At 39.9% G+C, this 11,646-nt stretch overlaps 1 protein-coding gene across 11 annotated transcripts in view; it reads left to right on the plus strand.

Moving 5' to 3' along the window:
* Positions 1–11,646, plus strand: part of MYCBP2 (MYC binding protein 2, E3 ubiquitin protein ligase) — a 177,824-nt gene that overhangs the window by 11,714 nt on the left and 154,464 nt on the right. For all 11 annotated transcript variants that reach the window (XM_027894283.1, XM_027894284.1, XM_027894291.1 and 8 more), the window contains exon 2: positions 11,508–11,583. In XM_027894283.1, coding sequence (XP_027750084.1) covers positions 11,508–11,583 — 76 coding nt within the window. The remainder of the gene's footprint in view (positions 1–11,507; positions 11,584–11,646) is intronic.

Consider the following 11,646-nt stretch of genomic DNA (forward strand, 5'->3'; position numbering starts at 1 on the left):
GAAGAGTGTTGCCAGCACGTTGAAGGAGGTGCTCTCTGCTCAGCACTGGTGAAGCTGCATCTGGAGTATTTGGTTCTGGTCTTCCCAGTAGAGGAGAGAGAGGCATACTGGAGAGAGTCCAGTGCAGGGTCGCAGAGGTGATTAAGGGTTTGGAGCTTTTCTCCTCTAAGGAAAGGCTGAGAGGACTGGGACCATTATTAGCCTGGAAAGGAGAAGGCTCAGATGTTTTCTTTAATCAGTGTAGGGAGGGAATAAAGGAGCCAGACGCTTCTCAGAAAACTGAATGCAGAGTTCAAGGTGGGCTGATTACAAGTGGGCTGATCACTGCCCTAGTCCTGCTGGCCATGCTATTTCTGACACAAGCCAGGATGCTGTTGGCCTTCCTGGCCACCTGAGCACTGCTGGTTCATGTTCAACCAGCTGTCAACCAGCACCCTCAGATCCTTTCTACTTTACAACCACTCTGCCTCCAGCCTGTAGCACTTCAGGGGGTTGTTGTGACCCAAGGGCAGGACCCGCCGCTTCGCTTGTTGAGCCTCATGCCATCAGCTGCAACCCATCGATCCAGACTGTCCAGATCCCCCCGCACAGCCTTCCTACTGTCCAGCACATCAACACTCCAGCCCAACTTGGGGCCTTTTGCAAACTTACTGAGGGTGCTCTCTATCCCCTCATCCAGATAACTGATAAAATCATTAAAGAGAATATTGATAGAGATAATAAACAGATCCAATACTGACCCCTGGGGAACACACTTGTGACTGGATGCCAACTGGATTCACCATTCACCACCACTTTCTGGGCCTGGCTGTCCTGCCAGTTTTCCACCCAGCAAAGAGTACACCCTCCCAAGCCAGAAACAACCAGTTTCTCTAAGGAAATGCTATGGGAAAGAGTGTCTGAGGGCTTTACTAAAGTCTAGGTAGACAACTTCCTCAGCCTTTCCCTCATCCACTAAATGGGACTGGTCATAGAAGGAGATCAGGTTGGTCAAGCAGGACCTGCCTTTCATAAACCCAAGTTGGCTGACCCTGATCACCTGGTTGTCCTGTATGTGCCATGTGATGGCATTTGGAATGATCTGCATTATGACCTTCCCCAGCACTGAGGTCAGACTCAAAAGGCTATACTTCCCTGAATCTTTCTTTCGACCTTGTAGCTGAGCAGCACGTTTGCTAACATCCCATCAAGTGTAACCCCCCTGGTTATCCAGAACTGCTGATAAATGATGAAAAGTGGCTTGGTGAGCACTTCTGCCAGCTCCCTAAAATACCCTTTGGTGGATCCCATCCAGCCCCACAGACCTGTGTGTGTCCAAGGGATATAGCAGATTGCAGACCACTTAGCCTTGAATTGTGGGGGCTTCATTCTGCTCCCCATCCCCGTCTTTTAGCTCAGGGGGCTGAATACTTTGAGAACAACTGGTCTCTATTAAAAATTGAGTCAAAGAAGACATTAAGTACCTCAGCCTTTTACTCATTCTTTGTCCCTATGTTTCCTCCCATCCATTAAAGGATGGAGATTCTCCTTGCCTCTCCTTTTGTTGTAAATATACTTTTAGATACATATATTGGACCTCCATGCTTTAGCTTGATAGAAGTAAAAGGAATATAAGGAGAACTGAAAAGGCAGCAACAGTTGCAGTTTTAGATAAGACAAAGCAACATATTTGCTCAAACGTCTGTGTAAGAAGAACTGCATGGTAACAAAATCCAAATGTAACTGGATTTTATTATTTAGTTCTCACTTATTATTTAGAGTACTTCTGAACTGTTTTAAGGTGTTTTGTGTATTAGAGTCTTGCTGGAGTAGTTGGGAGTGTCTAGTGGCAATTAGTCCCCAGTTTGGGGATATTGGTGTGAAAATTCTAGCTTTCCTCTTCTGCAACCTGTCTTCCACCTTTTTTTGTTTGTTTTGCTAGCAAATATATTAGAAGTTTGAATATTGTATCACAACAGGCAAAAATATGGTTTGAGAGCCAACTGTCATGCAACTCAGCTATTTTGGCTGTGATTTTGGCAGAAGCAATATCTGTTATTTTTCCAACCCTGCCTGCAACTGTGCAAAGAAGAAGGGAAGGTCAAGCAACTGTTTCATGGAGGTATTTTTCATCAAGGATTTTATAGAGCAATTGTTCCCTTATCAGAGGTATTTTAAAACTCAGGGACACTAACCAGTGTTAGCAGAAAGCATTTTTTTTCCTCAAGTGTCGCGTAGATGTAGTCTGTTTCTTCAGAGATGAACGTTCTTGGGTTTTTTTCTATTTGTGATTTGTAAAGTAAAATTTTGAATCAGTTTGTAAGTATATGTTATAATATATACTCTGTGCATGTTTATTTCATAAAACTTGCTAATACTTAGTTTTGCGTTACACTGAGTTTGTGTATTTGTATGATATGCATTTGATATGTGCCAGATTTCGGTTCATATGTATGTACTTTGGGTTTTTTAAACTATTTTATGGCAAGTCCTTTTGGAAACTTGATAGGTATTATCATAGGTGATCTGAAAAAGAAAGCATTAAAAAGCTTTTGGAACTCTAGTTTGTAAGCAGACATTTTGTTTATCAAGACAAGAACAGATTGAGGATTTTGAGTGATATTTATTTCCTTTCTTGATTTTTGCAGCCTACTGACATTGTCCCCATTGAAAGTATGGGGTTGAAAGTATGCTGAATGTTTCAACACTAGGAGGAATGGTAATTAGTTATCAAAGGAAGATATCTGCAAAGACAAAAAGTTGTGTGGAAAACCTTAGAAAAGTTCAGTTGCAGGGTACTTCAGCAACCTCTAAATGTCGTGAAACATTGGCTGGTCCACTTGACTCGAACCACTTTGACACTAAGTGGTAGATTTGTGTTGTAGGGAGTTATATGGAGAAAACCAAAGGTGAACTATTTAGGGGTTTGGTATAGACTGGACCTAGTACTTGAACCATTTTCTGAACATCTCTGATTCTATAATTATAGATTTAAGGCTAAAGCACCTAGCCTAAAGCCATACATTCTGTATGCATAGGCTTGAGAAGTGGCCCATGGGAATCTCATGTGGTTTAACAAGGCCAAGTGCAAGGTGCTGCACCTGCGTTGGGGCAGCCCCCCACAGGCTAGTGGATGAACAGATTGAGAGCAGTCCCACTGAGAATGACTTGGGGGTGCTACTGGATGAGATGCTGGACATGACCCAGCAATGTGCACTTGCAGCCTGGAAAGCCAGTCATATCCTGGGCTGCATCAAGAGCTGTGCAGCCAGCAGGACAAGGGGTTTGATTCTGCCCCCCTTCTGTGCTCTGGTGATGCTCCACCTGGAGCACTGCATCCAGCTCTAGGATCCCCAGCATAAGAAGGACGTTGACCTATTGGAGCAAATCCAGAGGAGAGTCAAAAAGATTATTAGAGGGATCACCTCTCCTAAGAGAATTGGGCTTGTTCAGCTTGGAGAAGAGAACTTCAGGATGACCTAATTGTGACCTTCCAGAACCTGAAGTAAACCTACAAGAAAGCTGGTTAGGACACAGGGGAATAGTTTCAAACTGGTAGAGGAGGTGTTTAGATTAGATATTAGGAAAAAATTCTTTACTGAGAGAGTGGTGAGGCATTGGAACAGTTTGCCCACTGAAGTTTTGGATGCCCCATCCCTGGAAGTGTTCAAGGCCAGGTTGGATGGGGCTCTGAGCAACCTGTTCTAGTGGAAGGTGTTCCTGCCCCTGGCACGGGCAGTTGGATCTAGATGATCTTTGAGGTCCTTTCCAGTCCAAGCCATTCTATGATCATCAAGCAGATGCAAGTGAGAATGGCAGCTGTTACCCCTCTTGTCCGATTGTCTGGACTGCATCCTTCCTCAGTTGGAAATTTTAGGTGTGTTACCTACTGCCTGCCAACTTGGCTACTTCTGTACGAGATAGAACTACTGTAAAGTGGATTTAAAACTGCACAGAAACCCACCCTGGAGAGATGCTGCACAATGGCTTGTCAAGGGGGAAGCCTGGGAAAACAAATTGCTCTGCATCTGGATCTGTCCTAGGTCCTGAACTGTTTAGTCTCTCACTGACAAAGAGTTGGAAATGAGATTGCAGATTAAAAAGTTAATAGGGGATGCAAAACCGTGAAAGATTATATATATACTGAAGACTGTAACCGCAGCAAATATTTAGCTCCAAAAAACTCCAAACTCAACCAGTAAGCACAAATGTAAAACCAACAATGAATAAAAGGTACCTACTGACAATTTCTACACATTGCACAGAATTATAAAGTGTTATGATTCAGAAGTGCCATGCTGTTGGAGTGTTTCAGTTTGTTGTGGGGTTTTTTTGTTTGGTTTTTTTTTTTTTGCTTTTGTTTTTTTTTTTAATTGAGAGAAATACTTCTGTGTAGAAAATTGGAAGTAATTCTTGACCTTTTCTGTGAATTTCAGAATTGTGGGACTTTTTTTTTTCTTGCTTACTTTTCACTTGTTTGTTTTTTTTCAATAAGAAGGACTACTACAAGAGAATAAGGACTAGATGTCAGTGATGTAAATAAGTTATGGTTTAGGCTGAAAGAACAGCTTAATTGACATAAGATTCATTTCTTCTCAGACTTGAAAAAAATTCAAGCTAGCTATGGAAAAAGAGAAAGTGATTTTTCTGTAATAAAGATGTAACCAAATAGCATTTAATTTCAATAAAGTCAATTTAGAAAAGGTCCTAAAAAGAGTTTTCTAGTAGGAGTGTTTAGGGCATGGTGGAAGTGTGATCACTGACACTGTCTAATATTTCCACAGGGAAAACACCTGTCAGGAATGCAGTGGAATTTGACTAGAATCATTGAATATTCTGGATTGGAAGGGACCTGTCAGGATCATCAAGTCCAACTCCTGACCCTGTGCAACATGCCCCAAGGATCACACCATATGATTCCTGGGGCTTTGTCCAAATGCTTCTTGAACTCTGTCAGGCTTCCTTGGGCAACCTGTTCCAGTGCCCACCCTCTCGGTGAAGAACCTCTTTCTCATCTCCAACCTAAACCTCCCGACACAACTTCAGGCCATTCCCTTGGGTCCTGTCATTGGTCACCACAGAGAAGAGATCAGTGACTGCCCCTTCTCCTCCCCTCACAAGGAGTTGTAGACTGCAACAAGGTCTCCCCTCAGTCTCCTCCCGGCTGAACAAACCAAGTGACCTCAGCCAGTCCTCATACGGCTTCCCCTCAAGGCCCTTCACCATCTTCATTGCCCTACTTTGTATACTCTTTAAGAACTGAATATCTTTCTTATATTGCAGTGCCCCAAACTGCACACAGTATTCAAGGTGAGGCCACCCCAGTGCAGACCAGAGCAGGACAATCCCCTCCCTCAAACAGCTGGTGATGCTTTGCCTGATGCCCTCCCCCCCCCCCCAAGACTCAGTTTCCCCTTCTGGCTGCCAGGGCACTGCTGACTCTTATTCAACTTCCCATTGACCAGGACACCCCCAGTTTTATGAAGGACCAGGGAGTGGAAAGACTGACCTTTTGGAGTTCTTTTCCAGATGCTGTTCTCAATTATTCAAGAATACCTTCCATTTGACAAATTATGTTTTAGGTTTCCTGGGGATGTGCATAGACTTTCTGTATGACTGAAGTTGGGAGAAGTCTTAAAGATCCTCTGCACAGTGTCTGTGTTGATCCATCTGCATAGAGAAGTTCTTGATTATTGCATGTAGGCATGCTCTCTGTCATGCACTTCTTAGTATACCTGTGGGTGTTGATTATATCCAAGAAAGTATGGGTCTGTTCAAGTTACTGCTTTAGCTTAATGAAGGCATATATTTTGAGTGTGGTAGAGTGGTTTTCATCCCTTTTTCTCTTGTTAGCTTTACATAATATTTTAGGTTTGATTATGCTGACTAATTCCCATAGAAGTCTGCCCTATGCCTGAATTTGCTGTCTGTTTGCTAATCCAGATGGTGAACAGATGAAAAGCTCAGTATGTCTCTCCTTGGAAGTATAATCAGAAACATGGCATGAGACCAGGAGAAATGCAAAACTCAGAATGAGGAAAAAATCCACACTTTCCACAATGCAGAGTCATGTTTATTGTACAATCAAATTTTACTTTAGTATGTAAACAGTGAAGATCACAGAATAGTTGAGATTAGAAGAAACCTCTGGAGACTGTCTAGTGTAACATTCTTTCTTGAAGTAGGATCAACCAGAGCGGGTTTCTCTGCACATTGTCCAGTGGGATTTTCAGTATCTTCAAGGATGGAGAATCTAGAGCCTCTCTCTTTATCTCCTCTAATGTTCCAGTCTTTAACCATTCTTACAGTTATTATGTGTAAATGAAACTTCCTGTATTTATATTTTTCTCCATTGTTTCTTGTCCCGTAACTGGATATTGCTCAGAAGAATCTCTCTCCATCATCTTTACTCTCTCCCATTAGGTATATATGCACACTGAGGAAATTCCATCCCCACCCTCCTAAGTTTTCTCTTTTTCTCAGCTAAACAATCTCTACTTGTTTGGTTTCTCCTCATATGACAAATGCTCCAGACCTTTAAGCATCTTAGTGGCCCTTCTCAGGACTTGCTTCAGTGAGTCTTTGTTGTACTCAGGAGCCCAGAGCTGGTCCTGGTACTCCAGATATGCTGTAGCAAGTTGTGTGAAGGGCGTAAGAGCCAACCTGTTAAGCTGCATCAACCAGATCTTCTGCACCCCTTTCTCTCCAGGGATCTGTATTTCATAGACTCTTCAAAATAGATTGAACAGGCTAAAGTCTGTTCTTATGAAGTCTGTGGTTGTGATCCTGCTCTTGTCTTGCTCTCTGCTTTCAGATTCCTGAACTTAATCTGCACTGTCACTGCATCCATGGTGCAGTAATGTGATGCTGTGATGAAAGACCCTGAAACTTGATGGTGACAACATGAGTGATAATAGCTTCCCGTTTTGGTCTATGTGACAGTTTAAACTTAGGATTTCACTTTGGACTGTTTAGAAGCAAATGCTTCCTGCTTCTTGTCCAACCAAGTTGATCACCAGCAGCAATAATTCACCTAGTGGAGGAAAAAAAATAAATATCCACAAAAACAAACAAAAAACCACCCCCACGGTGTTTGTGTTACTAAGTGATTGCTGTTTCTTAAGAGAATTTCCACTCCCCCTTGAATGCTTAAGCCAACTGTGTCAAGTAAGCGCCTGTGGAAACAAAATAATACAGTGTATTTGTCATTTGTCTGGTCACAGCCTGACTTTGCTGGGCCTCTTCTGTCAACAGTATACTTCTTTACAAAGATGCTTAACCCTTAAACCAGGGCAAGCAAGTTCAGACAAAACTTGAGACACAGCTCAAAGTAATTTAGAACTTTTAAAGATTTTACCATGTGTTGCCATGTGGTTTACTAAATTAATTTGTTTTTCAAAAGTGTACTCAAAAGATTTAATTAACAGCAGAATGACTGTGTCTAATGCTACACTAGCTACCTTTGGTAACAGTTCAGATAGAAACAAAGGTTTTAGGTCAGACAAAAGTCAAGTAACACTTTTGTTGTTCCTATTCTTCAGCAGCAGAGACAGAATATTTTTTCTGCTCATCAGTGATACCTTTATTTTAACATGCAGTCTAGAAGAGCTTATGTAGGTGTGGTTATGGTTAATCCATATTGAGTAGTTCAGTGGGGAACACACACTCAACATATAAAGCTTCCTTCTCAAATTTAAGCTTATGAATTACAGTTCATTTTCATTTAATTGCTCTTGTTACTTTGAGGAAAGATGCTCTATTTGCATTTCCTCAACTCTTTTGAACAGAATAAGAGCAATGGTGTTGAGGCAACTGAATACTGTCCCCCTAATAATGCAGCAAGTATTGCAAGTACTAGCTAATGCTACTTCTGGTTTGAGAACAAATAAACTAAGCATGCTTTTTAGTTCCTCTTACTACAGATGCCACAAATCTAAATGGAAGTTGCAATCATGTCACTTAACTTGCCTATCTTACCTGTTTTAAATTGTCAAGCCACTGGTGGTTTCCCACCCTCACCTTTCCCCCACTTTTTTCCCCCTTTGGTTTCAGGCGATTATTCCATACTCCAGAGTTGAACATTTTGGGTCTTTGCTTTTATTCTCAACAGATTTTTCTGTAAAGGTAGTAGCACTGTTCAGTTTTTCTTTGTGTCCATTTGCCACAAGTATTTTTTGTCAAAGTATCTGCATGTTCTGCGCTCATTTGACTTGCAGTTCTTTTGTGGTTCAGTTTGAAACTGCTAACTCAGTTTCTAGTGTTACAGTGTCTTGAAGCAGTTTGCAGAAAAGCTGCCAAAGATTTGCTGATAATGAGTGTTTGGTTTGTGTGAACTAGATGGTATCCATAGTTGAGTTAGAAGTTGAAAGCTAAAGGCCTTCTGCCAGCAGAAGCAGATTGTCAGCACAGAGTTTCAAGACCTTTACAAATGACAGATAATAGCAATTTACAATTGTTAACCAAAAATATAATTAATAATTTAGCTAAAAAGTCCATCTTAGCCATATCAGATCTTGTTAATCTCCAGGCAGTAGAAGAGTCAGGCTTATAATTAATGTGTGTGGTTTCCAACAGGAAATTACTCATCATCTGCTTAACATTGTTTTTCATGAATATACTTGCCCATGTTTTAAACTTTCCTTCTGAAAATTAGAACACCTTGGCATAATGGTATATAACAGTAGAACTGTGGACAGTCATATATATCTTTGTTACATGCAGATACATTAAAAATATATTACTATTATGCACAGTAATGGTAGGTTGTTCAGAACTATTTATAAAATTAGTGGGATTTAATTGTTTACTTGTTCTCAAGTTTTGTTTGGATATGGGGGAAAATGTACTTCCCAACAAAAACACTGGAATTTCAGTATCCTTGAAGTTTTGTTTTAAGAAAATATAGGGTGATAAATGTGGATTGTTAACATGGTATTTCTGTACCCAGGTTTTTTCGGTGTAAAGAATTGTTCAAGCCTAGAACTTGCTGAAGATAATGACTGCCGTAGTGGAGCACTCAGACAATGCTGCTACTTGCAGCATCTTTAATGGTTGTTGTGTGAATGAGGGAGATCTTAGCAGCACCAGTAGACCCACTGCTGATCTTTCCTGTTTGCTAATTGGAAAAAAAAGCATTTTCTAGGCATCATTGGCAAATGAAGGCAGTCTGCCAAATGATGGGGGTTTTGTTACTTTGAAGAAATGAGCCCAATTTTAGAGGGATGGAGGTGAAGGGGATGAAGGCCTAATTTGTGGGATTTTTAGATGTGTGCATAAACATGAAGAAATACTTGCAAAAGTACAGGTACTGGTCCAGTGAAATATTTACAAGATGAAAAAGTGTTTATGATGTTTGCAGACTATAACGAATTTGGAGAGTGTTCAAGGATTATGGGAGGGAGTATTAAGTCTTGGCAACTTGAGTTAGTATCCTTTAACACAAATTAAAAAAAAAGAGAAAAACAATGCTTATCAAGTTGTCTGTGGTAAATGCAAATTGCATTGTGTTTAAAAGACATAATTAATAGCACAACTAGATAAAAAGTATTGGAAGCTCAGTTTGGAAGTTTGCAGTAAAATGTTTTCACGTTAGTCTGGGTTACATAGGTCTGCCATGCCATATTGTTGTGAAGCTGCCAAATAATACCTGGAATGCAGTTAAAAGTGTGACCTTTCAGGTGTATGAGATGTTTCTTCTTTCTCTTCCTAGCAGTAAATAACAAGTACTGTTTTCAGTTTTGGTCGGTGTGGTTTATTTGTGGTATGGACTGAGAGAGCCCAAATGATACTTGTATCAGGACTTGTAAAGTTAGCGTAAAAGACTGTAAAAGGTCCTTTGGTCCACAGGAGAAGATTGAGTGGCTACAGAACAGAACATGAACTGGTCTTCATATTTGACAGCAGAAGAATTATATATTTTAAACTCTGATAAGGAAGAAAAACTTGTCTAACTAAAGCAAAACTAAAAAGTGAATCAGACTATGAAGTTTCGTTATAGGAATTTGGACAGTAAAGATTACATGAAATTTCCCATGGTTCTTAAATAGGTTGTATACTGTTATTTATTGAAACTTTACTGTTGAAGGAACCTTGAGCAGTCATCTAGGTTCTTTTTATGAGCTTTAATTTACTGGGGAGTGTGGAGGAATTCCTCCTCACTGAATCACTTCTCTTAACTCGAGGATAATGGTGTTTGTTTATTATAAGAAAAGTGGTGAGCTAGTTTACTTCTGCAGGAAGTGTCTTGAAGAACATACCTTTCTTTTTATAGGTGAAGAAGGGAAAAGTGGTGAAATTTCTAGCAAGCAATTTCTAGCAGTTCTCTGCAGGAGTTGTTTGTTTGAGCCTGTTTTCTGACTGGTGGCTGTTGGTCAGGCTTCAGCTTTTTCAGCTTTTAATTTATGACCGTGAGACTTGCATAGTCTTGAAGTCTGAGCGCTGTACAGGAGAGCAAGCATTATGCTCTTAGTACCTGAAGTTTTTTATTTAGAACAAAGTTGTTTAAATAGAATAGTAAGATTCTTCTGATTCTCAGTCTGTTACCTGAAAATGCAAATTCTCCTGTGACTTTCAGATTTCATAGTCTTGTTTTTCCAACTAATCTGAACTGTAAAGTGTTTGAGTAATGTTTAAGTGGCACAGAGGAATGTTATTAGCTGTTGCTTGTAGTCCTGTATAGGATGAGCTGTATGCTACACAGATAACATATGCTTCCTCTTTTGTGTGTGGAGGGCTTATAATCTGAACAGACCAGAGAAATGTAGAGTAGGTTAAAAAGCATTCATCTCAAACACAGTGATCTCAGTGATGGTGACAAAGAATTGTATTGTGTGTATGGTGTCTTTGTTTTAAATGTCTTTTTTTTTTTTTTTTTTTTGGGTAGTAAAATGGAGGAGAAAAAGAATGTGATCGGAATGAGGTGTGGGCAGGAGAGGATTAGAGAATCTTAAAGGAATGTGTGTTAGCTAGATCTGTAATGTAAAGGTATGGAAATTAAGTCTGTATACTGAGGGTGGGGAAAAGTCTAGACAAAAAAAAAAGAGTTGCAGTTTTTCCATCAAGTGAATTTTCTGCCAAATGATGATACATTTTTAAAGCTTTATTTTTGTCTTGGCTTGAATCTTTTTGTGGAAAAGACTTCACAAAGCATAAATGTTCTGTACTAACAGGTTATGTCACTGAGATTTGTCAGTAACTCTTGCTTCAAGTACTGGTGTGACACTAATGGACTTGTAATAGAAACAGTAGAGCAAATGTAGAAAATATTTTTTTTTTTTCATAGCATATATTCTGCTTAAATTGATGGGAATAAAGGCCCATAATTCAGTGGAACATTAGGAAAGCATAATTTTGAGTGTTTTATGAGCTGATTTATACTCTGAATTTCTGCCTGTGATTGTTCCCCATGCTTAGGAAAAACAATTTTATAGTACTTCTGACTTTCTTTCCTCTCTTTTTGTGCTGTTTACCATGGGGTACAGAAGGGAATGTAATTCTTTTGTTCTCATTGCTCTTCCATTCTTTTTCAGAAGTAAGAAACTTTTTAGCAAGAAAAAATTAAAAAGAAAACAGAAGACTAAATTGAAAGTAAAAACACGCAACAAGGTAAGTCTGTAACTAAATTGACAAAGTTCTGACTCAAGTGACAGTAATTTCAATTGAGAGAAT

This window comes from Empidonax traillii, unplaced genomic scaffold (assembly GCF_003031625.1).
Source record: "Empidonax traillii isolate 1590-97213 ecotype Southwest subspecies unplaced genomic scaffold, ASM303162v1 scaffold423:size1405600, whole genome shotgun sequence".
NCBI classification, from domain to species: Eukaryota; Metazoa; Chordata; class Aves; order Passeriformes; family Tyrannidae; genus Empidonax; species Empidonax traillii.